General features: G+C 40.7%; 1 protein-coding gene across 1 annotated transcript in view; it reads right to left on the bottom strand.

The window, feature by feature from the left end:
* The window catches only part of PARD3 (par-3 family cell polarity regulator), a 659823-nt gene extending 653140 nt beyond the window's left edge, over positions 1-6683 (bottom strand). Inside the window, exon 1 of the mRNA XM_027841563.1 lies at positions 6271-6683. Within this exon, the coding sequence (XP_027697364.1) occupies positions 6271-6390 (120 nt within the window). The 5' untranslated portion in view covers positions 6391-6683. The remainder of the gene's footprint in view (positions 1-6270) is intronic.
* Positions 6684-17977: the final 11294 nt, after the last annotated feature.

The raw sequence follows: 17977 nt of genomic DNA, 5'->3' as shown, positions 1-17977 counted from the left end.
GCTGAATGAGCAAATGCATCTTATAAGTCAAAAGATCTGCACCATAGGCTTATACATAGTCACATCTTTGCTATTATGTGTGATGTCATCACACATGCTAAAAAAAAAAAAGTCTTGGTTTGACAGGCTGTAAATACTGGCTACCACTTTCCCTTCCCCATTGGGACAATAGCCATCAGAAAAGATGCAAGAGACTCCCTTCACCCATTTCCCCCTCCCCCTTCCTTCATACAGCTAAGTTAGATCTCCCTTAGCCCCTCAACAAACAAGTAGCAAGTGAACATGCATTGATTGTCCTCTTAAACTAATCGCTTCCCAGCTAAGAAGTCATCTGGTAGGGGTTCCCTTACAGCTGTGGATAGATTGAGGTTTGAGAGAGTGACTACAGTGGTGATTCATTCGTGACTACACGTTCCTCCCCCCAAATCAAGGCCAATAGTGAATCATCTTGAATACTCCCTTATCCACATCAACTAAAAATCCTCTCCATTCTTAACAATATTACTCAAATCTGTGCCTTCTTTTCTTCCCCACTGCCACTACCCCCATCTAACTCTCATCCTCATCAACTCATGTCTACACTGGCTAACACCAATTGAATATCTCCATCACTCCTGTCTCTCCACATGTACCACAGATGAATAAAGAATCATTGCACCCGTCCTCTCCCTAATCAAAAACTTGCAATGGCTCCTACAGAAAGTTCAAACTCCTTTCCCTGCATGATTCAAGACCCTCCATAATCTGATTTCCATTTTCCTCTCTCTCACTGGTATTCACTGTGACCAAATCCTCATCTTTATGACCATGACTGCTACTACCTGGAATTGTGACCCTCCACCTAACCTATGATTCCTTCAAGGACCATCACAAATCTCTATGAAGACACCATGTCTATGAAGTTATTTCTCATCACTCCAATCCTTCTCTGAAACATACCGTGTTCAATTATGTGTCATTTATTTGACACTGAGCATATGCTCCCTTTATAGATTCTTTTCTTTTTAAATGTGTGTCCTACCATACATACCCCAAATAGGTCTTTTAAGGGGAAAAATTGCTTTATAACTCTTTGTACCTCTAGGATTTAGCACAGTGTTTCTCATATACTCAACGCTCTCTAAAGTTTGCTGGCTTTAATAGCAGGTGACAGAACCAGGTTCATGAAGTAAGAATCAATTCAGTAGTACAGGCACAAGATCCAAGAGGAAGTGAAACAGATATCTACATCCATTTGGTTTTCTGAGATACATCTGAAGGTCAAGAACCATGTCTCCCTTTCATATATGTCCAGCATCCTTTATATAGCAGGGATGCAACAAATGTTTGTTAATGAAAACAAACAGGAGAAAACAAGTAACCAAAATATTTTTCATGTTTCCACTGCATTTCTGTTAGGGCAAGACATTGCTGGATACAACTGAATATCCTCTACTTCAGTACTACTCTAATACCTTATCATGCTATAGAAGTGATCTTAGGTTCTCCAGATATGTGGGAGCAGAATGCAAACTCCAGCAGGTCCTATCAAGCTAGAAAGTCTTTCAGTGCAGGCCAGGTTAAATATCATAATATGATCATAGACTTAGAGCTGACATCTAAGGGGCCTTAGAGGACATCTAGTCCAACCTCCTAGCTGACATTCAGAGAGGATAAATGACCTGCCTGAGATTACACACTGTAGTAAGCACTAGAGAAAGGTGTTGAACTCAGGTCTTCAGACTTCAGAGCCAGGGCTCTTTCCATTGCATACCTCATTAGAACTGTCTTTAGAGGACCAGCTTAGCTATGTTTAGAGTGGGGGTTCTTAACCTGTGCTCCAGGAACTTGTTTGATTTTTTTTTAATTGTATTCTGATAACCAAATTTAAATAGAATTGGTTTCCTTTATAATCCAATGTGTTTAAAAAGATGAATTCTAAAAAGGGGTCTATAGGCTTCACAAGAGTTTCAATGGAGTATATACACAGAAACACACCTTGGTTTAGAGAATCTGATCACCATGGTACCTCTTAGAGATTCGGATTTCTATCTTCATCAGGGGAAGAACTATAGAGACTGACTGAATTCCATTGAATTAATAAAATATGATAAGCTCAGTATTCAGGCATCAATGATTTCTAGGGTCGTAGAGGTAGAAGAAAGTTCAGAGGCAATCTAATGTCTAATGTAATGTTTGCAGATGAGGAAACTGAGGCTCAGAGAAATTGACTTGCTCAAGGTCAGTGAGTAGCAGAGCAAGGATTTGAATTCTCCTCCTTCAGGGAAGAGATTGTGTCACTTTTGTCTTTGTATTCCCAACTCTTAGGACAGTGCCTAATACAGAGTGGGTATTTAATAAATACTTATTGACTGATAAATTATAGCTGATCTATAGTCAGTACTTAAAACTGAAATAATAGTTTCATTAAGGATTTGCTGCAATAGAAGTAATTAGGGCAATCATTATGTTATTCTACTGAGAACCATGTACTTTTTTTTTCCTTACAAAATTCTTTAAAATTTTTGTGCTAACTCTTTACAAGATTTTTTAAGTTTAAGAAATCTTAAAGGTTTGGAATTTTGTTAAGTTATGAAAATATTCCAAACCAGATGGGAAAACATAGTATGTCATCCAGGGAATATGAAAGTCACTTTCTGCAAATCCAGATATTCAGTTACTGTGTAGGGACAGACCTGACTTAGTTGTGCTACTCGACAATAAGATGAAGGGCAGTACATAAGGACAGAAGAAAAAATAAAGAGAATACTTATCTGACATATTTTTCAGAAAAATTAAGAAAATAAGGAGAAGAATGGGAGATAAGCAAATAAGCACTAAAACTTACTTCTTAACTATTAAATAAAATGTTAAAGAAAACTTAGAAGACTTATGGAAATGACTCGGGCTCCTGAAATAGTGTCTAATCAGAATTTTGTATTGCAATGGCTACACTTCACATGTTGCAAAACAAACTACAGTTCACTTGGATATTCTATTAAGAGAGTTACAAAGAGTAATGATGATTATAACAAAAAAAAGAACATAGTTTCTTACTAATCACAAAGATGTGTAATAAGAAGAGTACACTGACCATTCAGAAACCTGAGCACTTTAATGAATCTTTTTTTTTTAACTAACATATCTCACTCCTTCAACTTTTAAAAATTTTGTTTCATAGTCTGTTACTTGCCCTTCAAGGCTATTAGTTCTGAGTGTTAAAACTTTATTAATGCTCGTTCATACCCATCCCCCAAAAAATGCAGTATGAGGTTCAGGGCAAAGAGTTCTTTTCATCAGTAGCTTTGCTTTGTAAAGCAAACATTTGTACAATCCCCCAACACTATTTGATTTCTAATAGAAGACTGACATTAATGGGTGTTCTTCAGAGCTTTGGGGCAACAGCATGGCTAATGCCATGTTTCTATTACCCAAATCTAAATGTCAGTGATTCATTTCAAAAGCAACATAAATTGTGTTAAATATTATCTAAACAGCTTAACTAATGCTGGTCTTTGAAAAAGGAAGGAAATCTGTTAACCTCAAATTGCATTTATCTATCCATTTGCACACATCCGCCCTCCTTTAAAAAAATTTTATAGAATAGATTCAAGGCTCAAGATCCCAGACATTTTAATAAAATGTCATTTTAATCAAATATCAGCATAACATTTATCAATTATCAGTGTGTTATTTCCCCCTTAAATTTTTACAACTATGAAAACAGTGAGATGCATGTCATGATAATCTTACATGTCTTTAAAATATATATATATGTGAAGAGAAGTCGGGCATAATGGTGTTTTGCAACTTTCCAAGACTAAGTTGCTGAGAAGGTCCACCTGCATTAATAGAGAAAGAGTCTTCATCCAGGAATTTCCAATACTAATGAAATCACAGGTCTAGTTCCTATCCCTATTGAGTAAAATGGTCTTTTAATAAATTTTAGAAAAAGTAAGGAAGAAACAATAGTTCTTATATGGTTATATTGTGATTTGAGGGATTTTTTTCTTCATTATAAACTTGACATCAATAAAAGTCATTTTTAAAATAAGGGTAAATGACCTCATCTTCCCCTTTGGTCCTATGTATAGTTTGTAACTAGCTGTTTGTATGCTGTCTCCATTAGACTGTGAACTCCTAGAGTACAGGGTTTGTCTTTTGAAATTCATTGTACCCCAGCTGTTAGCACAATGGCTAGTACTAGTTTAGGGGGAGTTTTAAAACGTTATTGACTGACTGACCAAACTAGAATTCTACAGCATCTAAGTTTTGATTGAATTCTTCCTATTCTTTTTCTACCACCTCCAAAATCAAATGGAAGCTACAAGTAGGTATAATTTCACAAATCCTAAAGAAAGAAATATTGCCAGAAACATAATTTCTAATAAAAATTTCTCCATTGAAAGACGTGATCTGTTTTAGAAGACATATCCTCAAATGTTCAAGGTAAAACCCAGTGTTAATTCCATCTTAAATAGACACAGACAATCTAAACAATATAACAAAATGACTTTCCTGATACATTCTTAAGAAATGTAGTTTATTTGGAATAATGTTTCATCACACCAAAGAAAAAGGAAATCTAACTCCTAAGCAAGACAGTCAGATACCATATGGAAATGGTTCCAGGAAAGTAAATAGTTGAAATGGCTTCATGGAAGACCTTTTTTTCAGCAAGTAAATTATTTAAGTTTTTAAAGTAACACTCCAATAGAGATAGTCATAATCAATCTTGAGGCTCTCTGCCCAACAAAACATCGTTTGAACTATTCTAGAAGCCCGTGTCTCTATATTTGTAGCAAGCATTTCTGACAGAGAGGATACTGACTCAAGGGGCAAATCTGCTTGTGATTAACCTCACCCAATCAAGAGGGCCCAAAACACTCAAAACCCGCCCCCTCCCCCATCTCCAGAAGGAGGAGGGGGTAAAAAAAAGGTTTTCCAATTCAACCCAATTCATACACATATGAAAAAATTCATTTTTCAAAAAGAGAAACATAGTCCATTAAGAAATCTATGACATTCTTTAATATACACAAGAATTAACTCTACACACACATGAAGTCCACATTTCACTCTCTCTGCCTCCAGGGCCTGGAAGAAGTGGGAGGCCTGGGGCTGGATTTCAACTGTTTGCAATAACTATTTCCCAGGAAAGACTAATCAAAGTGAAAGCTTTCATGGCAGTATTTAATTTGGGACTCTTCCTTCCTTTTTTTTTTTTAATCCCAACTTGGCTTTGTGGCGCTCTAGAAATTAGTTGAAAGAATCTGAGCACGAGGTGAAACACATCTTTCCACAACAATCCCAGTAACCCAGGGGCGCGCGCGCAAGCATACACACACATTCATACATACATGCATACACACACACACACATACTCACACAGCCATGTTGCACACCGCAGGTTGCGGCATATACTATTGTGGCTGTGTGTAATCAGTACCCAGAAGGAAAAATCAGAGACTCACACTCGGCCCTCCACCTCCGCCCTTTAAAGAGGGGTGGGGGTGGGGTAGGTAGAAAGGAGTAATCCTAACTTTCTTCCTACAAAGAAACTGAACAGCTGGGGAAGGAGGGGAGCCCCCCCCACATACACACACACATACATACACACACACACACACACACACATACACACCGCAAGGAAATGACAAAGAGTTCAGGCTTAAACTCCCCAAGCTCCCAGCTTTCCCCCCAACGACCAACCCCCCAAATACACAAGCAAAAAAAAAAAACAAAAAACGCCCAGCTGGATGGTAAGAGTGCAACAGCAGCAGAAGCCGCCGCAGCCATATTCGGTTAAGGCTCTCCGAGGCAGGCACACGAATATACACACTCACACACACACACAAATGCACACACACTCCCTGCCCCCAGGCCGGGACAGCCCAGCAGCACTTGAAACTTTCCAGTGGGTCAGGCAACTCTGGGGAGCCGAGGAGGAGGAGGTGGTGGAGGCAGAAGGAAGGAGCACGTAGGTAGGAGCGACTCCAGCCTCTCCACTCCTCCTCTCGCCCCCGGGTTTCGCCGGCTGCCCCATCCTCTTTCCCCGGACCCTGCACTTTCCCTGCCTCTCCTCGGTTTCCCCCTCCTTCCCCTTTCCAGGAAGCGCCATATTGATCCCGGGCGCCCTCTCCTGCGTCTTCCTCCTCCTCCTCTTCCTCCTCCTCCCTCCCCCCTTCCTTTCTCTCCCTCCTCTCCTCTCCTCTCCTCTCCTCCAGCTCCACTCACACACCCAGCCCTCGGCGAACCTCCCTCCTTCCCCGCCGCCCGCCCCAGCCTCACCTTGCCGATGGCCTTCTTGTAACGAGTCACCGCTTGCTCGATGAGGCTGGAAACTTTCATATTCCCATCTCCACACGGCACGACCACCCGGGTCCGCCCGAAACACACGGTCACTTTCATGCTGCCGCCGTCGCAGCCGCCGCCGCGGTCCCTCTGCTCCGGTCTCTGGGCCCCCCTCCCTCCTCCCCAGACCCCCTCCCCAAAGCGACACTCCGGCAGGAGGAGGAGGAGGAAAAGGAGGAGGCGGCGGTGTAACGTCGCCGCCCAGTGCAATGTTATGGCACACAGTTGTACGGTGTGTGTGTGTGTGTGTGTGCCCCGAGTGTAAGCTTGTGTGTGTGTGTGTGTTTGTGTGTGTGTGTGTGTGTGAGAGAGAGAGAGAGCGAGCGAGCGAGAGCTGCGGGGCTGAGGCCGGGGGAGAGGAGGGGTCGGGTGAGATTGGGTGGGGGTGGGGGAGGCTGCACAACAGGCGCTTCCTGAGCTCAGCGGGGAGAGCCGGCGAGCGCGCTGGAGCAGCGGAGACGCGGCCGGCGCGGGCGGCCCCTAGGCTGGCATGCCCCGCGCCGCGGCGCCGGCGGCGGCGGCTGCCTCTGTCCCACTCGCTGGCTCCCCAGCCCCGGGAGGCTCGCTCTCCCTGCCTCTAGCCACCTGTTCGGTGTCTCCTGCGCGCTCCTTCTAGGCGGCGGCTGCTCCTTACTGCTGCTCGCACCCACTGCTGCTCTGCGAGGAGGGAGGGAATGGAGAATGGGGGGAGGAGGAGAAGCAGGAGGAGGAGGGACGAGAGGCACAAAACACTCGCTCACATGCAGAAGGGGAGAGACCAGAGCCACTGACTCCCCGCCATGGAGGAAGAGTGCATTGCCTCGGCCCCTGTTAGGCTGAATTCCCGCTTCCCTCCAGCACCCCTTCAGGGCAGGAGGAGGGTGGATGGGAGTGGATGGGGTGGTTGGGAAATCGTAGGCTCCTTTTTTCCCCTTTAACTCTCTCTCAGCAGAGTTGGGAGGTAGGGGAAACCACAACTGCACCTCGGAGACAGAGGTACCGACCGGGGATCTAGCTCTAAGGGTTACCAGTCCAAGCTGGAACTTCCTACAGATCCTGGAGCCTGACTCCAACACCCCTCTTTTAGCCGTGACCCCAGCCCGACCCACCTTTCTCTATCCTCTCCGAGGGATTTTTGAAGCTCGGCTTCCTGATCCCCACTTCCCCCTACGGACTTTTTTCTCTCCCTGGTTGCCCAGCTGAAATCCACCATCAGCATATCTTTATTTTGCCACTTTTAAATTCCTTCCAGGAACCGGGGTGTTTCGTGATGAAATGCCCTGTGTCTCTTTAAGTGTGTGTGTGTGTGTGTGTGTGTGTGTGTGTGTGTGTACACATACACATATATTGTATTCTGCAGGAGAGAATGTTTTTAAAACAAGTTCTCTCCAGTGGATCAGAGAAGAGATGCTTAACTATGTTGCACAGACCTCTCTTCCTCACACTGGGGTTCTTTCCTCAATACCCACAACCACTGGCCTCCAGAGTAGTTATGTCTCTGACTAAGTCTTTCAGCGGCAATCCTGCCGCTTCAGTGCAAGGCCCTAGGAGACAGTTATGCTAGGAAAGCAAAAACCAGTCTTCTATGATGCCTGTTGGGGGAGGCATTGGAAGATTCTATCCTGCCCAAGTCTTTTCCTGAGGTTACTATTTAACTTAAAAGTTTCCAGTGACCCTACCTTGACCCTTTTACCCAACTTTAATACATAAGATAGTCAATGTCAACAATTAAAATGCTTTTTTTTAACTGCAATATAAACAATCCAAGTACAAATCTATGAACCAAATGTACTTGAAGTGCCTTTAGGGAGAAGATGTGCAAAGCCATCCAAATGCTCTGCTAAATCTTCTCCTAACCACTTAAAAGTCTGGAAGAGACAAGAGCTAATGTAATATGTTACTCAGTGATATTGAGACTTTTTAAAGAGCATGGAACACATTCAATAATATATGGAAACATTGTATAAAGCTCATCTTTCAGGCTTAGATACGTGCTAGAATTTCTTAATAAAGAGTATTTTGTTTAAGAAAAGGCAAATAGGCCAAATGAGACTTTTTTTTTTGTCTGTCAGAAGCTATTATAATTTCATTTTAGTCATTTGTTACTGGCAAATATCAAGAGAATTCTCACTTCCATGAAGCTACTGTGTGAAAATAAGACTATTCAATATGAAAATAAAAATAATTTTGCAACTTCAGGATATTACTTCTAATTTTACAGCTCTTTCAACATACTCATTTATTTTCCACACCAACTTCTAGAGATATATTATCATGATTTCATATAGACATTACCAAAGAGGTTAAATAACTTGCTCAAGGTCACAAAAAGAGCTAGAGGCAGAGACAGAAATAGAATCCAGGTTTCTTACCATCTAGACACAGAAAAGGTTCATTTGCATTACTCTTTTATTTTCCTGCAACATTAAACATCTCTAACAATGAAATTTTTTAATGCATTGGACTGGCATGCTCCAGATCTTACAGAGAAAATGTTCTTGTTTCTCCTATAACTGATTTATTGAGGCTGCACCTACAGTAGAAATAACCTAATAAACTAGAGGCAGTGCAAAATTTGAGAGACAAACCATAGTTCATGATTGCTCCTGATTATTATCCCCTTTGTTTTGTTTTGTTTTGTTTTGTTTTGTTCTTCAGTAAGTTTGGGGGAAATGTCCCAGTTCCGATTTAGGTTCTTTCACAAAACATTATATTCAGCCTTGATTAATGAAGACACTTCATCATAGAATAAAGGTGACCCTGGATTTTCAAAGACTAGACCAGCAGAAAACAAGCTCTGGCATATCCTACCAAGCTGGCAAGGTTTCTAGCATTGGCCTAGTGACAGACTAAATGTTTGTTGTCTAAGAACCAGCCCAGCTAAGTTCAGAGTGGTTCATCACCAGAAGGTTGGCCACTAGATGATCTTTTAAAGTCACAGGACATCATGAAGACCAAATCAATAAAGCAGAACCACGTGCCAGATAGTTTAAGCACCATTATATGGATGGATTAGATGCTAGTGATCATCTAGGCAGCACCCTTTTATAGAGAAGGAAACTGAGGCACAAGGAAATTAAGCAATTTGCCCAAGATTAGAAACCCGATTTTCTATTCCTATTCTAGTACCTCTCCTAATAAACAACAACAAAACAAACAAACAAAAAACAACCACATACACACATACACACACACACACACACACACACACACACTCTAGGGATGGCAGGACCTCAGTGGTTATCTAGTCCGCTCAAAAATTTGTTCCGTGATATCATAAATAAAAGAGCATCCATGTGCTGTTTTAAAACTTCCAATGAGGAGGAACCAATGACCTCCCAAGTTACCAGATCACAGATTTCACAGAGCAAGAAGAGTCTCTAGAGATCATCTAGTCCATGCCATTCATAATCAGCTTGGCTGTGCCATCTAATCCAATGTACAGAGCTCCAGAGAAGGAAAGGGTTTTGCCTAAGGTCACACAGATAGTAAGTAGCATGGCCCATTCCACTTTCAGATAGCTTTCCAATTGACAGGAAATTTTTCCTTATATTAAATCAACATTTGCTTCTCTTCTATTCTTACCCATTGCTTCTTATTTTTTCCTCTAGAGAGAAGAACAAGTCAAACCCTCTTTCCTCAAGAGAGTACATTTCTGTTGTCATGTCGTGTCCCACCCATCCATCCCCAAAGTCTTCTCTTTTTCGGGCTAACCCTCTCCTGCCCCACCTGGCAAGGTCTTCAGTTCCCTCACCATCCTGATCAATGTAATCTGGGCATATTCTAGCTTATTAATGTCATTCATAAAATGTACCCTGAACTGAACACAATACTCCGTATTTGGTTTAACCAGAGCAAAAGACATTAGGAATACAACCTCTCTTTACATATATAACAAAATCTTTCACTTAAAAAAGTTCTCTAATTCTAATTCATTTTAATAATAATATTTCCAGAATACTTTAAAACAATTTCATTTGATCCTCATAAAAACTATACGAGGCAAAAAGAACAGATATTGTTGTCTACACTCTATGGGTTAGGAAACAAAAAGAAAACATGATTCGTCCAAGGTCAAACAGCCAGCACATGGTAAACTGAAACCCAGCATTTCTGACCCTTAAACCAATGCTTTCTTTATCATACTACATTGCTTCTCATAAAATATTAGGCACTTCCAAATATCTCGAATAAAACCAGTCTTATAAAAGTTCATTGGATACAATAAATCAAATTATACTCCATTCCTCACTTTTCATCAGTAAGCCCAGTTTTCATCCCAGTGGACCCCCTGTCTATAAAATGTAAAGCTTAACCATTACCACTAATATCTCTGACAAGATAAGCAGAATAAACAAGCCCCAGAAGACTGTAATTCTGTTAGCAATTTAGCCACTCAAAGTCATTAAATCCAAGTTCCCAAACCCTGAATACCACACCTACAACTTTAAATGATTTTTAAAAATTCTTCTTATCTCAAGTCAAAAGTTATTTGACATCTACATTATTGCAAGTCCTCTTGCAAAATCTCTTGAGTCTTGATACTCCAAATGATTTCTAATGATCAAAAAGTTAACGTTCTCCAAACTAAGCAGAGACCTTCTGTACATTTCAGACCATCTGCAAATGGGCAGTTGTCCAAATGTGGGTCATAATTTAAACACATACAGTCACACTCGTGTTTATTAATATAGCAGAGAAGACAAACAGTAACACTGGAGGATGGTAATTGAGCAGATGACAGTCATTTGTGCCAGGGGGTCCATAAGCAGTCTCAGAAACACTGGAGGTTGAAGAGGGAGCAAATTGGAGAAATTTAGCCAAAAATGAGGCAGTGCAGCTACTGCTGGTGTACTTCAGAGTCCCTCTCCCCTACCCCACCCCTAGGAAAAGATGTGCATACTAATGCACTATTGGCAGAATGATGAATTAGTTCAACCATTCTAGAAAACAATTTGGAATTGTGCTTAAAAAGTAACTGAAATGTCCATACCATTTGAGGTTTCATTGTGAGACATATATCCAAGGAGGTCAATGACAAAAAGAAAGGCCCCAAAATTTTTTATAGCAGCACCTTTTGAAGTAACAAAATGAAGCAAAAAACTAGAAACAAAGTCATTGCTCATCAGTGAGGAAAGGCTAACCAAACTGAGGTACATGAATGTACTGTAATAGAAAATTACTTTGATGTAAGAAAGGATGAATATAATGAACACAGAGAAACATGGGAAGACTTGTATGAACTGGTGTAAAGTAAAGCAGAACCAGGGAAACAACATGTGAAATGACTTCAACAATGGAAATGGAAAGAATGACAACAAAATGATTGAAATTAAATGTTTGAAATTATAATAAACAAGCTTTGCTCCAAAAAATAGATATGAAAAGGCACCTCATTCTGCTTTTTTGTAGGAGGGGGGTATGGATATGGATATGGATAAGGAACACTTCCTGTAATGTCAGACTTTTTTAATACGTGGTTTGGTTTTACAGAACTTCTGCACCGCCCCCCCCCCCGCCACTTTTTAATTCTTTGTTATAAGGGATAGTTGGGGTGGGTAGGGAGGTCATACACTGAGAGACATCATTGATATAGAAATTAAAGATATCCATAAAAATTAATCTTAAAATACTTTACAAAATTTTTCCAGGAATGTTTTTAAAAGAATTAGGTAAGACTTATTGTGACAATGGAACACAGCTGTCAGTGATTTGGGGTCCCTAGATATTTTCCTTCACATGTGTATTTGGGTGTCCTTCTGGCATGCAACCCCTTCCTGAGAGGAATACAGGAGGGAGTGTTCTATGTGTGTCTTCTGCAGCTGTAGCTATATTGCTAAACAGCCTCAAGGTTCTGGTACAATTAATACAGTAGGGAGTGGCCCCTGATGAGTCTGTAGCTTCAGGCTCAGCAAAAGCTGTATACAACAATAGTGCCTTCAGAAACCCCTCCTGTCCCTTGAAAGATGCCAGGAGGGGTTGGTGCATGATAATATGGCCAGTTCTCTTATTAGCCTATCAGGATGACCTTATGAAGCTACAAACAGAAATGTCACAGGTAATATCCCAGTGTCATGGAGTTAAAAAGGAACTGGGGTCATTTAGTCCAACCTATACCTGAATAAAAATTCCCTCTACAATATCCCTCAACAAATGCTCATTCAGCCTTTCCTTGAAGACATCTAGTAAAGAGTAATCTGGTACTTACAAAGGTAGTCCATTCCACTTTGAGACAGCTGTTTGGAAGTATTTCTTTATGAGTCTTAATCTACTTTTCTGAGATTTCTGGCTAATTCCTCCTGGTCCTGGCCTCAGAGGACAAGAAGAAGAAGAAAAAAACCTAATCTCTATTCCACATTGTGTACTTCAAATACTTGAAAGCAGTTATCATGTCTTCCCTTTTCTTCAAGCTAAACAGCCCCAATTTCTTCAACTGATTCTCCTATAGTATAATCTGGAGGCTCTTTATCATTTTAGTCAACCTGCCTTGTATACTATCTAGCTTATGAATATGATTCCTGAAATATGGTCTATAGAACTGAATGAAATGCTCCAGGTGTGGTCTGACTAGGGCAGAGTGCAGTAGGAATGTTATTTCCCTAGTCCTGGACATCATGCATTTCATTTGCTTGCAGGGGTAGGGAACCTGTGGCCTCAAGGCCACATGTGGCCCTCTAGGTCCTCAAGTGTGGCCCTTTGACTGAATCCAAACTTCACAGAACAAATCCCCTTAATAAAAAAGGATTTCTTCTTGTAAAACATGGACTCAGCCAAAAGGCAGAACCCAGGGTCAGCTAGATGGCAAAGTGGATAGAGCATTAGCCCTAGAGGCAAGAGGACCTGAGTTCAAATCTGGCCCCAGACATTTACTAGCTGTGTGATCCTGGACAAGTCACTTAACCCCCATTGCCTCCAACCCCCCCCCAAAAAAAACAACAACAACAAAAGGCAGAACCCAAAGACCACATGTGGCCTTGAGGCCACAGTTTCCCCACCCCTGGTTTTGGGGCTTGCCATATCACACTGTTGACTCATTGAGTTTTCTGTTCAATAAAACCCCCAGATCTTTTTCAAAGTATTCTAGCCATTCCTTCCTGACCTAATATGAGGCTGATTTTTTTAACTCAAGTATGAGTTTGTTGTTGTTCAGCCTTATCAATTGTGTCTGACTCTTTGTGACCCCATTTGGGGTTTCCTTGGCAAAAATACTGGAATGGTTTGCCTTTTCCTTCCCCAGCTCCTTTTACATATGAGAAACTGAGGCAAATAGGGTTAAGTGACTTGCCCAGAGTCACACAGCTAGTACGTGTCTAAGGCCAGATTTGAACTCAGGAAGAGGACTCTTCCTGACCAATGCTGTATTTACTGTGCCATCTAGCTGCAAGTACAAAATTTAACATTTATCCCCACTAAAGAAAAAAAAAAGTCCTAACAGACCAGGCTCAGAGTTCTAGCGGGTAAAGATTTTTTTTAAAAAAAATCATAACAACATCATTCACCATGCTAGCTTTTGGTCATCTACAAATTAAATGTTTTCCATCTATGTCTTTAATCAAGTAATTGATAAAATTATCAAACGACCCAAAATCAAGCACAGATCCCTGGGGTATTCTACTAGAGACCTTCTTCCAGGTTCCCATTTCTCTATTAATTAACTCCTTGGTTCAGACCATTTAATCATTTCTAAATCTACCTAACTGTACTGGTCTTATCTACAAGAATGGAATGAGAGATTTTTGTCAAATGCATTGCTAAAAACCTAGGGAAAACATATGTAGTACCCCTTTCTCTTTGCTGCTTCTCTCTCCCCACTCCCACCCTGAGAGAGCTGGGAATTGGGGCTGAGTGAACAATGGTAAATGAAAATGAAGAGAAACTGAGTGAAACTGCAGCAAGAGATGTTGTGACATGTTCAAGGAGAAATGGATGAAAAGACAGTGATAGCAGTGCTCCTAGAGGGAACCACTTGCCAATGGTGAGCTGAGGGCAGTTGAGGTCAGAGATCCCAACTACAGACCAAACCACTGACCCTCCTGAGTCTCATTTTGCACCAGATTTCACATTCCATGTTCCTGAGGAATGCCAAGGACATGAGGAATGCCAAGACCCTAACTCCACAGCTTCTGCATCTATATGTGATGTCTAGGACTAAAGGATATATATATAAGCTGAACCTCTGGAAGATTTTGTTCAGTTGTCTACTAAGGGATCACTAAAGAGATATATGTACTAGAATTCCTAAATCCTAATTGATCCCATGTCTGAGAAATACCAGGCATTTTGAGAGTGGCAGACTTACAGTAGATATTTATTACTTATTATTTTGCATTGTGTCCTTGTTATCAAGAGCAGATAGGATAGTGGATAGAGTGCCAGGCCTGAAAAAGACCTAACTCCTATTCTGGCCTCAGACACTTACTAGCTGTGTGACACTGAGCAAGTCACTTAACCCTGTTCTCCTCAGTGTCCCCATCTGTAAAATAAGTTGGACAAGGAAATGGCAAACGATTCCAGTATCTTTGCCAAGAAAACCCCAAATGGGGACACGACTGAATTGAATTGTGTTCACGACTGAACACAACCACCACCCTGTTATCAAATACTGTTTGTTTACGTATTGATTATATGCAAAATGTAAAAATGTTCTGTACAGCGTTCCATCAGGTGTATCTGTGGAGGAAAACAACTCTATTATGCCAAGGACATGACTAGTGCACATTGAAATATAGTACATTCAAAAGGGAGGTGGGGTTAGCCAGTGAATGGGATCTTGGAACTGACTTTTGGCTGGTGAGATCCACAGAGTTTTGCGGCCCCAGAGGAAGAAGTGGAGCTGAGGGTTAGAAATTCTCAAACAATCTGGTAACTATAGAGAGTGTGGCACTTAGCACTGCTACCCCAGAGGAATAAGCAAATTACCAGGGTGAATGTGGGGCTCCCCAATGAGTAACTATCGATGGCACCTGATAATTATATCTATAAATTCCACTGATCATCAGTCTAATAAGCTTGTAAAGAAAAAAAGAAAGAAAGAAAGAAGAAAGAAAGAAATTACGACCAGTATTTCCCTTCCTAGATGTCCACTAACCAACCTTATTTTTGTTTTTGGTTTGTTTTTTGTTTGTTTTGCAAGGCAATTGGGGTTAAGTGACTTACCCAGGGTCACACAGCTAGTAAGTGTCAAGTGTCTGATCTGAGACCAAATTTGAACTCAGGTCCTCCTGACTCCAAGGCCAGTGCTCTATCCTCCGTGCCACCTAGCTGCCCCACACTAACCAGCCTTCTAATAAAACATTCTTAAATTTTCCCAGGTGTCAAAGCCAAGTTCAGCATTCTATACTTTAGTGAGTATATTTGTTTTCACTTTTATCAAAACTGGTACAACTATCTTTTCCAATCTTTGGGAAATGGGACATCATGTATGGGGAACAGAAAGTATGAGCATGAACATAGTGTACAAGGAGGATTAATGTGAAATCAATATAAATTAGAAGGATAAATTGGAGCCAGATTATGATGGGCTCTGAATGCCAAATGAGAAGTTTGTCTTTAACTAAAGCAGTGGTTCTTAATTTTTGTGTATATGTCAGAGACAACTTTGGCCATATGGTGAATAAGACTTAAGGACTCTTTCTCAGAATAATGGCTTGTTGCCTGAATTCATGATAGAAGAAAATTCTACATTTCATGAGAGGTTAGTGAAAATAAAAGTGTAATTTTTTTCCCCATAAAAGTTTACAGACCACCTTAAATCTATTTATGGATCCCTGCAGTAGAAGTGATAGTCATTAAAAATTCTTGAGTAGGAGAATGACAAATAAAACAAAAAAACTCCTTTGCTTCAGGAATTTCAGATTAGCAGCTATGTGGGGGATGGATTGGAGAAGAGAAAGACTCTTGACAGGGAAACTTTTGCAATAGTCCAAGTGACAGGTAATAGCTAGGATGGTGGCCATGAGAAAAGATGGAGATGTAGATGGAGGAATAAAAAAAAAACAACAACCTGGCCATTGATTTGATATGAGAGATAAGAAGAATTAAGGATATTTAAGGTTGGCCACTTGTGTAAGGAGAAAAATGGCAATGCCTTTCCCTAAATAGGAAAGTTAGGAAGGGGGTAGAGACTTCCATTTAGGAGTTGAGTTTGAGAGGCCTACGGGACATCCAAGGGAAAATGCTCAGCTGGCAGTTGGTGATGGGGGACTGGTACACAGGACAGAGATAAGTACTTAATAGGTGGACTTGGAAGACAAGTATAGAAATGGAAGTCAGCAATAAAATAACCTTTTTAAAGAAAAGATTTGCCTTCCAGGCCATTTTCCAACACCCTTACTATGGGGTAAAATTTGATAGCACTGCCACTAATGAGGTTATACTGTTCTCATCTACAGTAACTCCTCATGTGGTTTCTGAAACTTTCTTTTAGTTTTCTGCTTTGCTGGGACATCCTGGTCTTTCTCTCCTTTTTCCAGACATTCTTCATTTCCTGCTGGGCCTCATCCTTCTTCAACTACTGGAATATATCATTTTCCCTCATCCAGCTGTGGAAAACTATGTGTCTGTTCCTCCTCCTCCTTATTTAGTAATTTATGTTTTTCTGAAAATTTTTACTCAGACATTTCTCTCTCTCTCTCTTTTTTTTTAACTCAGACATACCACATGGCCTTTCCATACCACAGCACAGTAACAACTGAGTGTCTTGACCTAAATTGATTTTAAAGGTCTTGGGGTCTAAACGTGGATAGAAGCATGAGTCACAAGAAATATGCTTACCAGAAAATACCGCCCCCAACAAGCATGAACCCAAATCCATTAAGTATATAAAGACCAAAGGCCAAGAGGATGGGGTCTACTTAAGAGGTCCCAGATCTAGGATCACATGGCAATCACATAGGATCACACAGAGGTCATGTCCTGGTTGAGGACTCAAATACTTTTGCTCTCTGGCTCACTATGCCCCAACCACAGTGCCCCCAGAAAAAATATCTTAAAGTCAATTCATTCTAGAGATTCACCTCTGTGTCAGGGGTTAGTTAGCTTGCTTCATCCTTGGTCCTCTGAATTTATGTTTGGTCATTTCATTGAACACAGTTCTTAAGTCTCTCAGGGTTTTTTTCCCCACAATATTTATGTTCACTATATTCATTCATTCATTCATTCAACATTCACAATAGTTACAGTCATTATATAAGTTGTTATCCTGTTTACTTCACTCTACATCAGATCATACAAGTCTTCCCAGATTTCTCTGAGACTATCCCTTTCATCATTTCTTATAGTGTAATATTATCCCATTGTTTTCACATACCATAATTTGTTTAGCCATTGCCCGATTGATGGGCACCCTCCTTAGTTTACAGATCTTTGCTATGACAAGCTCTTAAAGCTTAAAGTTTGAGTCATTTCTATGGTCTCCCCAAATGGGATTAACTTCTAGAAAAGCTAGATGGAGCTTTTCTAGAAAGGTTTTTGTTCTGAATATTTTTGTACATGTATACACTTACCCTCATTCTTTTATCTCCTTGAAGTAAATGCCTAGTAGTAGTGTTTTGGGGTCAAATAGTATACAACATTTAGAGACTTTTGAGGTATGGTTCCAAGTCACCTTCCAGAACTCTAAGAAGTTGTTTTTAGAGATCACTTCAGCCAACATAGAGATTTCGAC

This window comes from Vombatus ursinus, unplaced genomic scaffold, assembly GCF_900497805.2.
Source record: "Vombatus ursinus unplaced genomic scaffold, bare-nosed wombat genome assembly UNPS02014861.1, whole genome shotgun sequence".
NCBI classification, from domain to species: domain Eukaryota; kingdom Metazoa; phylum Chordata; class Mammalia; order Diprotodontia; family Vombatidae; genus Vombatus; species Vombatus ursinus.
The sequence above is the reverse complement of the archived record's forward strand: the minus strand, read 5'-3'. Positions and strand labels throughout refer to the sequence as shown.